The following is a 14,657-nucleotide window of genomic DNA, read 5'->3' as shown; positions in this document are numbered from 1 at the left end:
CATGTGCTTTTTATGCATATCTTTTGAATTAATGCACATTTAAGCATTTCCATTAAGCATTTTTTTATGCAATATCCCAAAACTTGATATGCTATATCCCAAAACAACAACAGCAGTTCTACAGAATAGACGAATTGCAGCATATACTGCTGTATGTCTCCCTCTGGTGGCACGATGAAACCTTATTCAGAACAATGCGTCACGTGACATTCACACAAATTCATCCATGTACAAAGTTCAAATGTATTTTGAGAAAGCACTGGGTAGTATTGCCTATTTTGCCTCATGAGCATAATTCACCTGAGTTACTGGAATTTGGGACTCGTTCTGGGAAATTTGACGCAAGTCTGCTCTCCACTGCCCATCATAATTAATTGTGTCCTGGCTAAACGTCCTCCCTGTCCTGTAGTCCCCTCACTGCTGTCCCATCCTGCTTATCTTTCTCTCTGATAAAAGTTTCTTCATCTACAAGAATCCTGTGCTAACTGAGCAACTTCCGTTGAGCTGAATGAGACGACGCTCAACCGAAAACATCTAAAAATGGCGCCATCTAGCGACAATAACAAACTCACAAACTTACCTGATGAAGACTTGCCAGAGAAATGTGAAGAAAATACAAGAATGAAACCAAAACCAGATGAGTTAGCAAAATTATGACAACTCTCTGTACTTTTCTGTATTGCACTGAATTAAAAAATTTTAATAACATGGGTTAATGAGTCAGATGTTGATTTGAAATGTCTTTAGAGATCAACAGCATTAACATGCGCCGTCGGCCCTGACCTCGGGAAAACGCTGAGCCATGATGAATGACTCATTCTGAGATACATTCTCCTCTTCACGAATGAACTAAATATTGAATGCTTTCACAAAGGATTGTTGCTGGATCTGGTTGTTGAATACTGATGGTTTGTATACCGCTGAATACACAATCAGCATCAGATACTGGTTCCAACAAACAGATCGGAGCATGTTCAGGATCACCTCCAATGACATCAGCCTCCCTCGTCTCCATAGAAACAGCAGCAGGGCCCTCTCAATATTCACTGGTACACGGAGGTAAACTATAGCCATGCAGGACATTGTGGGCTGATGCAGTCGGCTGGACAGCTTGCCATCAATCATGTGGGCTCAAGAATTTAGAAAACTGCATACAGTGGTTCATCAGCAACCTTGAGGGTCTTTGAACCCTCACAGAGAGGGGCAAATTAACACAGGACACTAGAGCTGATAGAAGTGCCTTGATTTTCAAAAGAGCTAAATTTCTCTTTCAGATCCAAAAAGCATATACATCCAATAGGCCAGCACTGTTCGAATGCATTAGAAAGTCCAGTCTGAGGTTTCTGATGTAACACAAATCATGCATAAGTTCATAATGGACAAAAGACATTCACTTCACCACACAAGACAATCATCACAGTTGAACTTTAGAATGGAGAATTAGGTAAATGGTACATGGCAAGAACAGGAACACTACAGGAAAAACAAAACGACTTCTCTCGGAGTGATTCCTTGGTGGTTTGGGCTTTTCAAAGTAAGTTTAAACTAACTCAACACAGAATAAATTTAAAGGAAGAGTTCCAATTCTGCAGTCATTCCTTCACCTTCTTGATTTAATAAAGTCTGCAGAAGTTGGTCATGTGACTTTTTCTGTGGAACACAGAAAGCTGTTCAAAAGTTTGATATCTGTACGTTATGTTTTATTATTATTTTTAAACACAAAAAGTGGATTATGCTCAACCAGGATGGATTTATTTGATCAAAAATACAGAAAAATAAACAGTAATATCAGGAAAATATAATTATAATTAGTCCCCCCCCCCCCATTTGAATGATTTGATTTTAATTTAGTGATGCAAAGCTGAATTTTCAGCATCATTACTCCAGTCCTAAATGTCACATGATCCTTCAGAAATCATTCTAATATGCTGATCTGGTACAAAAACAAACAAACCAACAAACAAAAACATAGCCTATTATTACCGATGCTGAAAATGTTGTGCTGTTTAGTGAAAGTTGTAATATTTTTACTGAAACCTTGATACATCTGTTCCAGGATTCCTTGATGAATACAAAATTTAAAGGAACAGCATTTATTTGAAAAATAAATCTTTTGTAAATTTATGACTTCCACTTTTTCTGACTTTTGGATAACAGCTGTGATTTTACTTTACTTTTTTAAAGAAAACCTGTATATACTTTCATGTAACTGTTGAACACTGTATTAACCAGAGATTGTTTAAGCTACTGTTTTTTGTACCAGTTGTATGGAGTGCTTTTGTTTTCATTCTGGAGCTTCACTTTGAGTGTACGAAAAAAAATCATACTTCTTCAGAACCCTTGCTTTTGTGTTCCACATAAGAAAGTATTTCATATAGGTTTAGACCAACGGGTGAGTAAATTCTGAAATAATTTTTGTTGTGAACTGTCCCTTTAAATCCTCAAATCACTGCACATCTCTCTTTTAGTCAGGAGTTAAGACGGAGAAAGGCCCTAAATATCCCACCCGCTCTCTTACCTGGACTCTTGTCAAGGAAAAGGCAGCAATGTGTCTGCAGGATCCATGGTAGCACCTGAGGCAGATGGAGAAATGAAGATGGAAATAGTACAATGGAGTAAAATTCACACAGAGAGACGATCGGTGAAGGAAGAGGATGAAGAGATGAGATAAACCATTTCACAGAGACAGGGGCCATGCTAACTCAAGTTATTGAAGAAAAATATATAAAAATCAAATGCATCTCCAAAACCCACAACTTACTCCTTAATTAACCCTCTGCATACAAATAAATACTATTCCGCACTTATTCTGGTAAAATCACATAAAGCATTGACTTACAATAAGTGAGACGCACATGACGTCATCGCTGTTTAACACTGGCAACAGCAGGTGGGTTTTAAAACGTTCATTAAGACTATTCATGCCATCAGCAGAAACATCTGCAGTCTTTGGAATGACACGTGATTAATTTCCCTGATCTAATGAGTTAAACGGTGTCAGTCGACCGGAGCACTAATACTGATGATTAGAAGACTATTACAACACTGTTTCATTTCCATCAATCATCGCCAGCTGCAATACCTTTTTCAGAGCTGACATTCTCCAGAGGCTCGTGGCATCGCTTCAGTCCTGGATGTGAATGCGGACGGTGTTTGTGAGCACGCAGGACCGTGCAGGTGTGTGTCAGCAGCCCATGGTTTAGTATACAGTACACACGTGTGTGTTGAGCTGCAGTGCGCTCGCATCAGCAGAAACCCCACAGACCCTCCGACAACACACTGCTGCTGCTATTACTGCATAGACTGCCTCATCACAAGCGGGTTCTGCCTCTGATTATAGAAACACAAGTAAGCTTATAAAGACAGAAAGTGGCCATGGTGGAGAGCCATTCAAATAAAGCGTCATTGCGATATATAACTTTTGAGGCGCTGCGTCCACGAGGGGGAGCCATAGATAAATAGACAAAAAGTATTAGGATGAAGTAAAGATCATGCTCTTTGAAGACATTTTGTAAATTTCCTACCGTAAATATATCAATACTTAATTTTTGATTCGTAATGTGCATTATTAAGGACTTAATTTGCATATATTTAGGCGATTTTCTCTATATTTAGATTTCATTGCACCCTCAGATTCCAGATTTTCACATAGTTGCAAAGTCTGATGATGCAAATTATGATTTATTTCCCTTCAAATTTTAAATGTGGCCATGAATTAGACCATGCATTAATTAAGTTTTGGTGGACTTAGACAAAGAAAACTAAAATACAGAGAAAGACTTTTTATTAAAAGCAGTCATTTCGTGATAACAAACACCTTTCCACCAAGGGAAAAAAAAATTACTTTATTGGTTAACAACTGTTTCACTGGTTTTCAAACTGTAATGTTCACAAGAACAATGTCACAGGCTTTCATTTATGATCATATTGACCAAATTAGACTTTAATCAATACAAAATGTATACAAAGCTTTAAAAGCAAACAGAAGGCATCAACAAATTAGTGTTACGCTTGATAAATATGCACATTCAATATGGCAAAATGAATTAGAATACAAAATATAAATTTGTAGCAAGACCATGGTTTGAATCCTAACTTTGCTGACAAAATAAATAGGATTAAGTTCACCAATAACTTGTTTTCTTTTTATTCAGTATCTTTCTGTGGTGCAATTTGTACTTCATCCCAGTTTAAATCACCCTTGAAAGAAAAGTTCAAACTGACTCAAATGGAAAATCCTGAATGTGTTTGCACTAGACAATTTTTACCGGTTTAACCGGTTTTGAACTTTATGAACTGGGAGTTTGTGTGGTTCTATGAGGTCGGGACGCCACCGCCGATAGGAGGAGTGGAGAGCGGCGGCAGGAGGAGACTCTTGAGTTTCACTGACATGGCTGCGATCTCTGGGTCCTGAGTTTCATACATCTTCACCAGCCGGGCGAATCTGAGAACGCCTGAAAGGACAAAGGCAGCAGTTGAAATGACAGCATTTGGTTTGCGTTTACATGTTTGCACATTTGATCTCACCTTCTCCTTCATTGTTGAAGCCGTATGCTTTGATGACTTCCTGTTGGATCTGAGTGGCCACAGGAAGCACAAGCTGCAGCATCTTGCCCATGTCGTTGCAGGCGCTCTCTCTGGCTTCCTCCATGCGGGCTGCGTTCTCAGGCACGGAGAAGGCCTGGATCACCTCAGTAAGAACACCTGTAATGATCGGGAAACAGTCTGGGTGAGTCTAAGTCATGCCATGACCCCTGAGCATATGATTTAAGGACTGACCTCTCACCTCTGGCCTGCTCTACAGTGAGTGTGGGCTGCTGTGCTGGGGCAGAGGCCATGCTGGCTCACTCCACAGGGGAGAGTCACTACCAATTTCTGCAAAAGCATGATTGAGTTCAACTATTTTATTGTATTTTTTTTGTCTGTCCTGTCTCTAGAAATGTCTCTATTTTACAGCATGTTTAAAGCAGCCTGCAAATGCATGCCAAAACAAATTTGACCAACAAAGAGACCCTGTTATTGGTTTCAAAGGTAGTCACGTACTAACTACTGTATGCATGTTAAATTAACGTAATACTATTTGTATGAACTATATAATATTGCACAGGATTTTAAATATTCCCCCAAAAGTTGCGCAAACATCACAAACCACTTATTTTCACACGTTAACTATACCACATGCTGGAAGTACACAGAGATATGAATACAAATATAAATGAAACAATTAGACAATTACATTTGCTGAAAAATCACACACTTTTTGCTGAACAACTGCTTAAAATACGAAATAACAAACCTAATTTAAGAGCGTAATCAATTTCAAAAGCACAATTTTTAAAAAAAGCTGTCAAATCTATATACATATGTTTATGAAAACATAATTTTTTTTTTCTTATTTGTCATATGTTCTCACATTTGTTTTACTTTTGTAATGTGTTTTTGTAAAATCAAGGCATTGTAATAATATGTTAATGTTAATAATATGACAAGATTTCAGTTATGTTATGATATTTAATAAAATTTTCCCGGTTTACATTTAAGAAATCTGATTTAAAAAAACAGCTCATCAACGGTTTGGTTCAGATTATGGGCAAAAAACGCAATACTCAATAAATAATACATAGATATTATGCATTAATACCTGCATAGATTTCTTGCATATATTATTATACATGTAATATTGATATGATATGCTATTGCTGTTGTTGTTATGAGGAATTAAAGCTATGCTGGGTTCAACTGTCATCTATCAATACAACGCTTACCGCAAAATCACTGACTGTTCGTTCTCTCTGAGTCTCAGATGTACATATATTATTATTTTTATACCTAAGTAATATTTTACACATTTTTTTGCACTTACATCGATTATGCCAGGACCTAACCAAAACCTCTCCTGTGACGGGGACGCACGCGCACTTCCGGTGCGTACAGCCATAAAAGTGTCCGTGTGCAACAACAACTAACGTTACCATAGAGATAAAACAGAACTACATTCAAGAATTGGCGAGGCTTTGAGACCGGAAATGTCTAATTTGTGAATCACGATTGGTCTAAACAGTTAACTTATTTAATCTCTTTACTGTGTATTTTTAGTCAAAGTACTGTTAGCTCCTTTGCTGAAATGTGTCACGTGATAACTGTTACTTTTCACAGTGCTTGTCATTCTGGACCAATAACAGTGATGTGCTATTGCAAGAGATCAAGTGCTTATTGATTTTACAGCGATTGTTGTGCTCTTACCGTTTCGTTTATGTTTTGTGTTATCATTTGGAATTAATAAACTTACATTAATATACGTTTTAAATATGATGATGTTTTCACTGAGACAAAAAACGACCGGAAATTGGTTTTTGAGCCACCAAGCGCCCCTTGGAGGAACAAACCTTTTGAACAAACCAAGTGTAAGAGCAAACAAACAGCCAGCAGCATCGAGACATCTGCTGACAAGGGACACTGAAGTCTGGTAAATATTGACACGTGAACGTAATAGCGATTTCAACGCAGATCCATTCATATTTTCCCCTATGTTTTCAGGTATGAGATATGGAGTGTAAGCTGGCTGAGTTCAGAGAACGAAAGAAAGCACAGACTGCAGCCGAGAAACCTGCTGATCGTTTGATCCAGAGAGAAACGAGAGCAAGAAGCGATGGTTCTCCAGATCAGAAGCCAGATACCTGTCCACACATTGAGGTGCGACAACACTGGGCTTACTACTTCAAAAAGACACGGACAGTGACAAAATTACACACAAAACTAACAATTAGCCATGTCATTTTTGTCTAATAAGCCTAATCCATTATTTTCCTGTCATTGTAGGATCCCAGTCATTATTTGTTGAACACTACATGTGTTCGTTGGCTTCAGCGAGTGGCCCTCACCCGTCTGACCCTGCTCAAAGTGCTGCTGTGGCTCGTGCTGCTGGGACTGTTTTCAGAACTTGAGTTCGGCCTGCCCTTTTTTGTTATATCGTTATTCTACTGGCTCTATGAGGGCCTTCGAAGCCCAAAAGCCCGACAACCTGGAGAAATGAGTGCGTACTCCGTGTTTAATCCAGATTGTCAGCCCATCCTGGGAACTTTAACAGCCGAACAGCTGGAAGGAGAGATGGGATACAGGCCAGCGGCCAATGGATGAACATGTGTGACATGAAGCAAACTTTGCAACAAGGAAAACAGTCTAAATCTAGATCTGTAAAGTGCACTTGGAAAACTTGTTTGCATTATATTAATGTATCTTAGTAATGATCAGTTAACCTGTATTCAGATGTAATAAAATTATGTTGTTGATATATGTGTATATATATTGATATACACCTCTTTCTGAGTTTGATTAAATCATTACCAGTTTAATCCCATCCAACAAATGAAGATATATCACATATTGTTAGTCAACACTTTTATCCAAATTAATTAATGGAGCTGAAATGTTTTACTGAGAGACTGGACTTCCTCGAGGAAGGATTCTCGGATTCACTTAGAAAAAGATATACTGTACTAATTTAAGGTCAGAAATAAGACAAAGGTCCTCAGTTAGCTGGACTATCACCCAAAAACTTTGTCAAGGATGACTATAAAATGAACAGGCCTATACTGTAACTATCAACTGAATCTCTCTGTCTGGAAACACTGCATTGAAATGGTTTTCTACTAAAGGATTGATGTTGCACGGGACTACATGATTTCAGATTTTTTTTTTTATTCTCTTTGTTTTAAATCAGTTTAGTATTTTATCAGAAATCACAAATTGGCCTACAATGATAGTCTACATCACTAAAATAACAATAAGGGCCTAATTGTACACACTCTCGGGGACACTAATGGTTTTACTGAAATCTCTATTTAAATAAAATAAAGCACAAAGTCAGATTTTTGTCATACATTACCTTATAATAATACAATGATTATGGTGTTTATATTTGAAATTTAAAGAAAAACCAGTGAAGCTTGTGTAAGAAAATAGTGATTTGTTACCTCACATTTCAAAACTTGTTTTTTTTCTAGCAATTGTGAAGGGAACAAAAAGTCGGAAGAGGGATGAAGTTAAAATTTCCTTTTTGTTGGCAGAAACGCCAATAAATAACTAAAGCTAACTGCTTTTAACTCAGAATTCAGAGATATCGTCAGGACTGCGAGACGAAATGTCAGAGCTCTGAAGTCAGAATAATTCTGATGATTTTATCAGAATTGCAAGAAAACAGTCAGAACTGACAGAAAATCCTGTCATAATTTACATGTAGGCTATCTTTACATAATTTTGGGTGAACACAAACAACGGGCGTTAAGACCCTGCAGGAGCAGAAGCACGACGCGGCGCTACATGACATGCGTCCTGCGACGCGCTGCTGATGTCCGAGAGCAATGCGTGCAGACAACCGCTGGACACACTGCGTTTGAAGTAAGACATCAGCTACAGATCAAACCGATACTCAGTTACTTCTAAATATCCGTCTGCACCTTGACATTGCACGCGATTGCATGATAAATAAACGCTAACGACCATAACATGGTTAAGGTGTTAAAAAGTATTTGTTTTATAAATGTGTCTCTACTGTGGTAATTAGAAGGAGTATGAGAGTTTAGTAGAGCAATGATAATTATGATTATATTATGGGAAATAGTGCCTTGGTTCCGTGCTAAATTTTCTTCAGCAGGTCTCTTTAAACAGTATGACTCCTCTGCCATTTTTCATAATTACTAATAAGCACACAGTTAATGAGTATTGTCATTGAAAACGACCAAACAAAAAAGAACTGTGATTATTGATTATTTTACATTTTTATGCAAAGCGACTTACAAATTAATTGAATTTTTAATAAATTTATATAAATATAAAATTATACATATAATAATAAAAAAAATTAATATAAAAATATATAACAATTAGTGGTGTCAAACGAGTAATTGCATCCAAAATAAAAAATTTTGCTCACATAATGTGTGTGTACTGTGTATATGTATTATGTATATATGAAAGCACACACATACAGTATATATTTAAAAAAAAAAAAAAAAAAAATTATATATATATATATTTGTATTTACATGCATATTTATATTCATATAAATATATATAACAGATAAAATATTCCAAGGTAAATATTCAGGATGATTTGAAAAACAAACAAATAAATAAAATTCCATAAACATCTGTTTTAATCTCTGATCTATATATTCTTTATTATAGATCAGTGGTTTTAATATACATATCCACATGATGTCACATGGTGCATGATAATGTCAGTGTCATTATGCTGATCAAATAACTAAAAAAATCACTGATACCAAGAAGACAGATCAATAGGAACTCATTATTTCAATATTCAATATTCTTTTTGACAAGAATATCATTCCTTGTAATGATCAGATAAGTGACTTGTATAACCGTTGTCTTCTGACTTTTCCCCTGGTTCTTTGCAGAAGGAGTGTTTTTCTGAACTGCAGCGAAGTGCTTTGCTTCAGCCGGTGTGATGGCGAGTGACCTTGCAGTGTTGATGCGGCTGGTGGCTTCAGCCTACACCGTGGCCGAAAAGGCTGGAACTATTGTCCGAAAAGTGGTTCAAAGCGGAGAACTGGGTATCGTTGAAAAGGTACAGCGAGTAGAGACATGTTACCAACAAGGATGATGATCTCACCACACTTGAGAAATCCTAAGCTTTTAACTTCTTGTTTGAACAAATATGTTGAGCTACTGACATGTCCCACATCCTTATGAGAAGATAACATTACTGTCAATGTAGTAATTAATTTAGGTGCTAAAATTAATATTTGTGACCTGTGCTTCTTTTGAGCACAGACAGGAGCCAATGATCTACAGACTCTGGCTGACAGGCTTGTTCAGAAGAGTATATGTGCATACCTGTCGAAGAGCTTTCCTAAAGTCACCATCATCGGGGAGGAGGTGTACATTTTGTAATATGAGGATTAGAGGTCTTCACGGGTCCAAAAATTCGTGCCCGAACCCGACAGAGACCCGTAATGTACTACACCGAACCGACCCCGACCCGTCTATTATTTCAAAAGCTGGACCCGGACCCGTGTAGATCCGAGAAATGCCTACCCGGACCCGACCTGGACCCGTATATTATTTGAAATCTGGACCCGAACCCGCAGGGAAGACACAGACCCGACTGGACCCGACGTTCACATATTCCACCTTAAATTGCTATTACAAGTCAGTAAACATGTTGCGAAGAATACAGCTTTTTGTCTTACCTAATTTAAAGAGCCGTAGTCTCTCTTCCTTGTACCTGACTGCCTGTGATGCATTACAATCCTCCGACAAGAAAGTTATTCATGTTATTCCTCTCGTTATTCCAAGTCCAAACTGAATCCACTCATTATTTCAGCTTCAAAAGTCCACTTGATGTCACGGTGACGGATGACAAATGCTACTGTGCACATGTACAATCTGACTCAAGTTAATTCGCATAATAACTTACACTGTTTGCCTTTTGAACTATAATAACGATCGCTCGTGCAATGCCATGGCCGCTGACGTTATTTATTTACTATTATCATCTGATTTCTGTGCTCTCTGCTCAGCATCGAGTCTGAATCTGAACCACTAAAACTTTAAGATTAAACGATTCATTTATAATATTATAAAAATGGGAGAAAATGTAAACCGCGGTTTGGCGGTCGAAGTGTCCCTCAGTGCTTGCCATAGAAACATGAAATGCACTCGAGACTGCACATGCGTGCTAGCTGTATCAACCTAAAATGCTTTAATGCAATTTGAGCGTCATAGAAAACATTCATGTGACAGTTCACCTCAGATTGTGTTGCTGATTTGAAATATATTAAACATGAGTGTGTCAAGTCTGCAAGCATTAATACGTGCACTTGTATTAACTCTGAGTCTGCGAGCGAGAGAGAGAGAGATCACTTTTTTTGGCTCACTCAGTTACAAAAAACACAAGCAGTCTTTGATCACGACCGGATGTTCTCCGAGTCCGATGACTCCGATCACACGGGTATTACACACAATGTTAAACAGACCCGGGACCCGAGGTAATCGATTCGGACCCGACCCGGACCCGGCTGATGATTTAAAATATAGACCCGAACCCGTACGGGTCCCGGGTCGGGTCCGGGGTCGACGGGTCTCGGGTGCACTGTGAAGACCTCTAATGAGGATGCTAAGCCTTTTTGGGATCCAACCAGTGGAACATTATATTCTGATTGAGGATTTATTCTATTTGTGCAGGAATTACCAGACGAGGATGTTGAAGAGGAGCTTTTAGAGAATGGGTACAACAGCCTGATTCTACAAGAGTCTTGTCCGGATCAATATGCCAGCCTGAAGGAGGAAGAGGTAACAGAATATGGGCATAATACTTGAAAAATGATAACTTTTTAATAAATATAATAAATGTTTTTAAACGAACTTATTCTAAACCAATTTTGAAAGAGTGTCTAATAGAACATAAAAGTAACTGTGTTTTTGTATTTGACTAAAGTTTAATCTTTATTTTTAGCTGGTTGTGTGGGTTGACCCTCTTGATGGCACTAAAGAATATACAGAAGGTGAGCAGATAAATATATTTCAACATTTTGTCAGCACATAAAAAAAAAAAAAAAACATCTCTTCCACTTCCATTCTTTAAAGGGGTCATATGATGCAATTTCAAGATTTTCTTTCTCTTCTGAGTTTTACAAGCTGTTCGTGAATGGATAAGATCCCTAAAGTTGCAAAGACCAACCTTGGTGCACAACAAACAAGCAGATCAAGACCCCTTCAAAAGGTGGGTCTTGGTCCACTTGTTTGGTGTGTGCCAGTACAGGGGTGTCCAAACTTGGTACTATAAAGCCACTGTCTTGCAGAGTTTAGCTCTAAATTGCCTCAAACACATTATACTTTGTATAATGATGATTGTGCCGTTTTATTGCAGGGCTTTTGGATCATGCGACAGTGTTAATAGGCATTGCTTATGGAGGGACAGCCATTGCTGGAGTCATCAATCAACCCTTCTACAACTACCAGGTCAGACCTGTTGGTTGATCACACGTGCTACACTACATTTGGTAGAGGCCGGGATTGGATGAACTGTTTTATTCTCTCTATTCATTCAGATGGGGACAGTTGCTTCTTTGGGCAGAACAATATGGGGAGTATTGGGTTTGGGCGCATTTGGGTTTCAGCTTCAGGAAGTCCCAGATGGTAAAAGAATTATCACTACTACACGGTCCCATAGCAGTAAACTTGTATTTGACGCAGTGCAAGCCATGGAGCCTCATGATGTCATCCGAGTGGGAGGAGCTGGGAATAAGGTGAGTGACTAACCTTTGATTTGAGTCAGAATTGGAGTAGAACTAATTAAATCTCCATTCTTGGCTTGGTAGATCATCCAGCTGGTGGAGGGAAAGGCCTCTGCTTATGTTTTTGCCAGTCCAGGATGTAAAAAGTGGGACACGTGTGCACCTGAAGCCATTTTGCATGCAGTTGGAGGTGAAATTAATTTTTTGCTTGTCCATTCTTGAAAAAGTGCTTGATTTTTTGGCTAAATTTATGTTCTTTTTCATATACAGGCAAACTGACAGACATGCATGGTAATGCATACAGATATGATGCAAATGTGAAGCACATGAACTCTGCTGGAGTGTTGGCAACTCTGAGGAATCATGAGTACTATTCAAGCAGAGTGCCACAGGCTGTCCTACAGGCACTTCCTTCTGACTGAACCATAGCAGGATATGTCATACTACAAGTCATACTTGAAACTGTTGTGCATAAAGCACAAAGCTGTCCTTCTCATACATTTTTGATTCATTCATGGTTTAGTACGGTTTTTATTTTAACTTTATTTCTTAATTTACCGCAACTAAAATTATTAAGATTTCATTATTTACTGAGTACATTCAGAACATGTTTTGATCCATTTCCAGTAGAGGATCAATTAAACCGTTTAGTGTCAGGGTGCGTCTCAATCAGATCCCTTGTTCAGTTGTTAGGGCACTGATCAGACACATCCCACAATGCATTGCAAAAACTATGGAGCATCGGAGTTCTTTGTCCTCCATTACCATAAATAACGTCACATTTCTGAAGTGTAAAACATAAATCACACAAGCCAACTCAATATTATAATGACACGTTATGGAAGATTTAAAAAGACAACCCGTTGTTGTTGTTTTTTCAATATAAATTGTACATTTCAACAAACGCACATTGCTAGATCGGTAATGAAGATCTGTGTACACGATCTACTGATTTGGGGAGCTGATTGAGATGCAATGTAAATGTTTTTCTGCGGTTTTTATTATTCATATTAATAAAACATGGAGGTAATTTAAATCCAAATAATCGTCAACATGTTATACATTTAGATGTCTGTTTAAATGTTTGAAAAAAAATGTCAAATATCTGTGAAATAATGTTCAGTCATCATTCAACATAACAGATACATTTATGTAAAAAATAATCAACATATTATAATTTGTACTGTAAAATATGTAAAAGGAAAATGTTGTCATACTAAATTTAAATTTATTTTAAATTATTGAAAACTTGCTGACAAATGGGTGAAAGAAAGATAGTGGTAAAGATTTAAAATGATAATGAATTGAGTTTTTGGTGGCTGCACTGTGATCCTTAAAGGGTTAGTTCACCCAATAATCAAAATTATGTCATTAATAACTTACCCTCATGTCGATCCAAACCCGTGAGATCTCCGTTTATATTCAGAACAGAGTTTGAGATATTTTAGGTTTAGTCCGAGAGCTCTCAGGGTGTACTCACACTGCCAGTTTGAACCGTGCCCGAGTGCGTTTGACCACCAATGCGCGGTTCGTTTGACTAGTGTGAGTGCTCCGAATCGTGCCCAGGCGCGGCTCGATTAGCCGGCCCTGGCCCGCTTGGAAGAGGTGGGCCAGGGCACGGTTCAGTTGGACTCGGGCGCGGTTCGCATGCAGTGTGAGCGCTAACCGTGCAGGAGCACGGAAAAGGACGCGTTGCGTCACGGTTTTGCGACGCTCCAAAACCAACATGGCAGGGAAAGGGTCGCTTTGGTCTACGGCAGAGGTGCAAAACGCATAAAACTAAAACTAAAAACTGCAAAGTCCTTGCTGCACTTCAGCTGGTATCTTGCAAACATCCTCATATGAGCAGCACGATTACGTGAAAATGTTCGCGCCACTAAGGCGACACATCTGTTTAACAACAGGCTGTGGACCAAACAACACAAAATTATCCACAAAGAAAACAGAGCGATGCACTCCATTGTGTTCATAGAGCGCCGCTCTTCCTGTTTATCCCGAAACCGTCGCACCATAATGACGTAAGCGTGCTCCGGCACGAATGCTGAAACCCTATATGTGAGTGCAGGCCAGAGGGAGATTGGGGAGGGGGGACAATCGTACTCGGGTCCGGTTCATGGCAACCGTGCCTAGTGCGAGTACACCCTCAGTCTCTCCATTGAAGCTGTGTGTACGGTATATTGTCCATGTCCAGAAAGGTAAGAAAAACATCATCAAAGTAGTCCATGTGACATCAGAGGGTCAGTTAGAATTTGTTGAAGCATCGAAAATACATTTTGGTCCAAAAATAGCAAAAACTACGACTTTATTCAACATTGTCTTCTCTTCCGGTTTGTTGTGAGATTTCAAAACACTGATATCTGGTTCGCAAATGAATCATTTGATGTAACCAGATCTTCT

The 14,657-nt window shown here is 38.5% G+C and overlaps 3 protein-coding genes and 1 long non-coding RNA gene across 7 annotated transcripts; 2 read left to right on the top strand and 2 right to left on the bottom strand.

Annotated features, from left to right (window-relative positions):
• Positions 1-690: 690 nt before the first annotated feature.
• Positions 691-3,117, bottom strand: LOC127983740 (uncharacterized). The gene is made up of 3 exons (XR_008160493.1): positions 2,840-3,117; positions 2,519-2,573; positions 691-1,343 (listed from the first exon to the last, which is right to left on the bottom strand). It is a non-coding gene; the product is annotated as an uncharacterized LOC127983740 (long non-coding RNA).
• A 650-nt stretch (positions 3,118-3,767) lies between these two features.
• LOC127983739 (protein C10) lies at positions 3,768-5,980 on the bottom strand. 2 transcript variants are annotated; one of them, XM_052585996.1, is made up of 4 exons: positions 5,864-5,980; positions 4,787-4,875; positions 4,528-4,704; positions 3,768-4,454 (listed from the first exon to the last, which is right to left on the bottom strand). In XM_052585996.1, exons 2-4 carry the CDS (start codon positions 4,836-4,838, stop codon positions 4,315-4,317), a joined length of 369 nt encoding a protein of 122 aa, XP_052441956.1. In that variant the 5' UTR covers positions 4,839-4,875; positions 5,864-5,980; the 3' UTR covers positions 3,768-4,314. The 2 variants fall into 2 exon arrangements, with proteins under 2 accessions (XP_052441956.1, XP_052441957.1); XM_052585997.1 differs by lacking the exon at positions 5,864-5,980 and adding an exon at positions 5,766-5,789.
• LOC127983737 (SAYSvFN domain-containing protein 1) lies at positions 4,593-7,289 on the top strand. 2 transcript variants are annotated; one of them, XM_052585995.1, is made up of 3 exons: positions 4,593-4,729; positions 6,538-6,693; positions 6,820-7,289. In XM_052585995.1, exons 2-3 carry the CDS (start codon positions 6,547-6,549, stop codon positions 7,135-7,137), a joined length of 465 nt encoding a protein of 154 aa, XP_052441955.1. In that variant the 5' UTR covers positions 4,593-4,729; positions 6,538-6,546; the 3' UTR covers positions 7,138-7,289. The 2 variants fall into 2 exon arrangements, with proteins under 2 accessions (XP_052441955.1, XP_052441954.1); XM_052585994.1 differs by lacking the exon at positions 4,593-4,729 and adding an exon at positions 6,311-6,466.
• A 996-nt stretch (positions 7,290-8,285) lies between these two features.
• Positions 8,286-13,296, top strand: LOC127983731 (3'(2'),5'-bisphosphate nucleotidase 1). Of its 2 annotated transcripts, XM_052585988.1 has the most exons (9): positions 8,286-8,397; positions 9,420-9,589; positions 9,796-9,900; positions 11,209-11,316; positions 11,480-11,528; positions 11,894-11,985; positions 12,075-12,272; positions 12,345-12,450; positions 12,531-13,296. In XM_052585988.1, the coding sequence occupies exons 2-9, from the start codon at positions 9,470-9,472 to the stop codon at positions 12,680-12,682; spliced, it is 930 nt and encodes a 309-aa protein (XP_052441948.1). In that variant the 5' UTR covers positions 8,286-8,397; positions 9,420-9,469; the 3' UTR covers positions 12,683-13,296. The 2 variants fall into 2 exon arrangements, with proteins under 2 accessions (XP_052441948.1, XP_052441949.1); XM_052585989.1 differs by lacking the exon at positions 9,796-9,900.
• Positions 13,297-14,657: the final 1,361 nt, after the last annotated feature.

The sequence above is a fragment of the Carassius gibelio genome, chromosome B20 (genome assembly GCF_023724105.1).
Source record: "Carassius gibelio isolate Cgi1373 ecotype wild population from Czech Republic chromosome B20, carGib1.2-hapl.c, whole genome shotgun sequence".
NCBI lineage: Eukaryota > Metazoa > Chordata > Actinopteri > Cypriniformes > Cyprinidae > Carassius > Carassius gibelio.
The sequence above is the reverse complement of the archived record's forward strand: the minus strand, read 5'-3'. Positions and strand labels throughout refer to the sequence as shown.

Coding starts and splice junctions, on each gene's coding strand:
- LOC127983739 (XM_052585996.1), bottom strand. CDS start 4,838: ATGGCCTCTGCCCCAGCACAGCAGCCCACACTCACTGTAGAGCAGGCC. Junction 4,705..4,786: donor CACTGTAGAGCAGGCCAGAG/GTGAGAGGTCAG, acceptor CGATCATTACAG/GTGTTCTTACTGAGGTGATC. Junction 4,455..4,527: donor CTTCAACAATGAAGGAGAAG/GTGAGATCAAAT, acceptor TTGTCCTTTCAG/GCGTTCTCAGATTCGCCCGG.
- LOC127983737 (XM_052585995.1), top strand. CDS start 6,547: ATGGAGTGTAAGCTGGCTGAGTTCAGAGAACGAAAGAAAGCACAGACT. Junction 6,694..6,819: donor ATACCTGTCCACACATTGAG/GTGCGACAACAC, acceptor CTGTCATTGTAG/GATCCCAGTCATTATTTGTT.
- LOC127983731 (XM_052585988.1), top strand. CDS start 9,470: ATGGCGAGTGACCTTGCAGTGTTGATGCGGCTGGTGGCTTCAGCCTAC. Junction 9,590..9,795: donor AACTGGGTATCGTTGAAAAG/GTACAGCGAGTA, acceptor TTTTGAGCACAG/ACAGGAGCCAATGATCTACA. Junction 11,529..11,893: donor CACTAAAGAATATACAGAAG/GTGAGCAGATAA, acceptor GTTTTATTGCAG/GGCTTTTGGATCATGCGACA.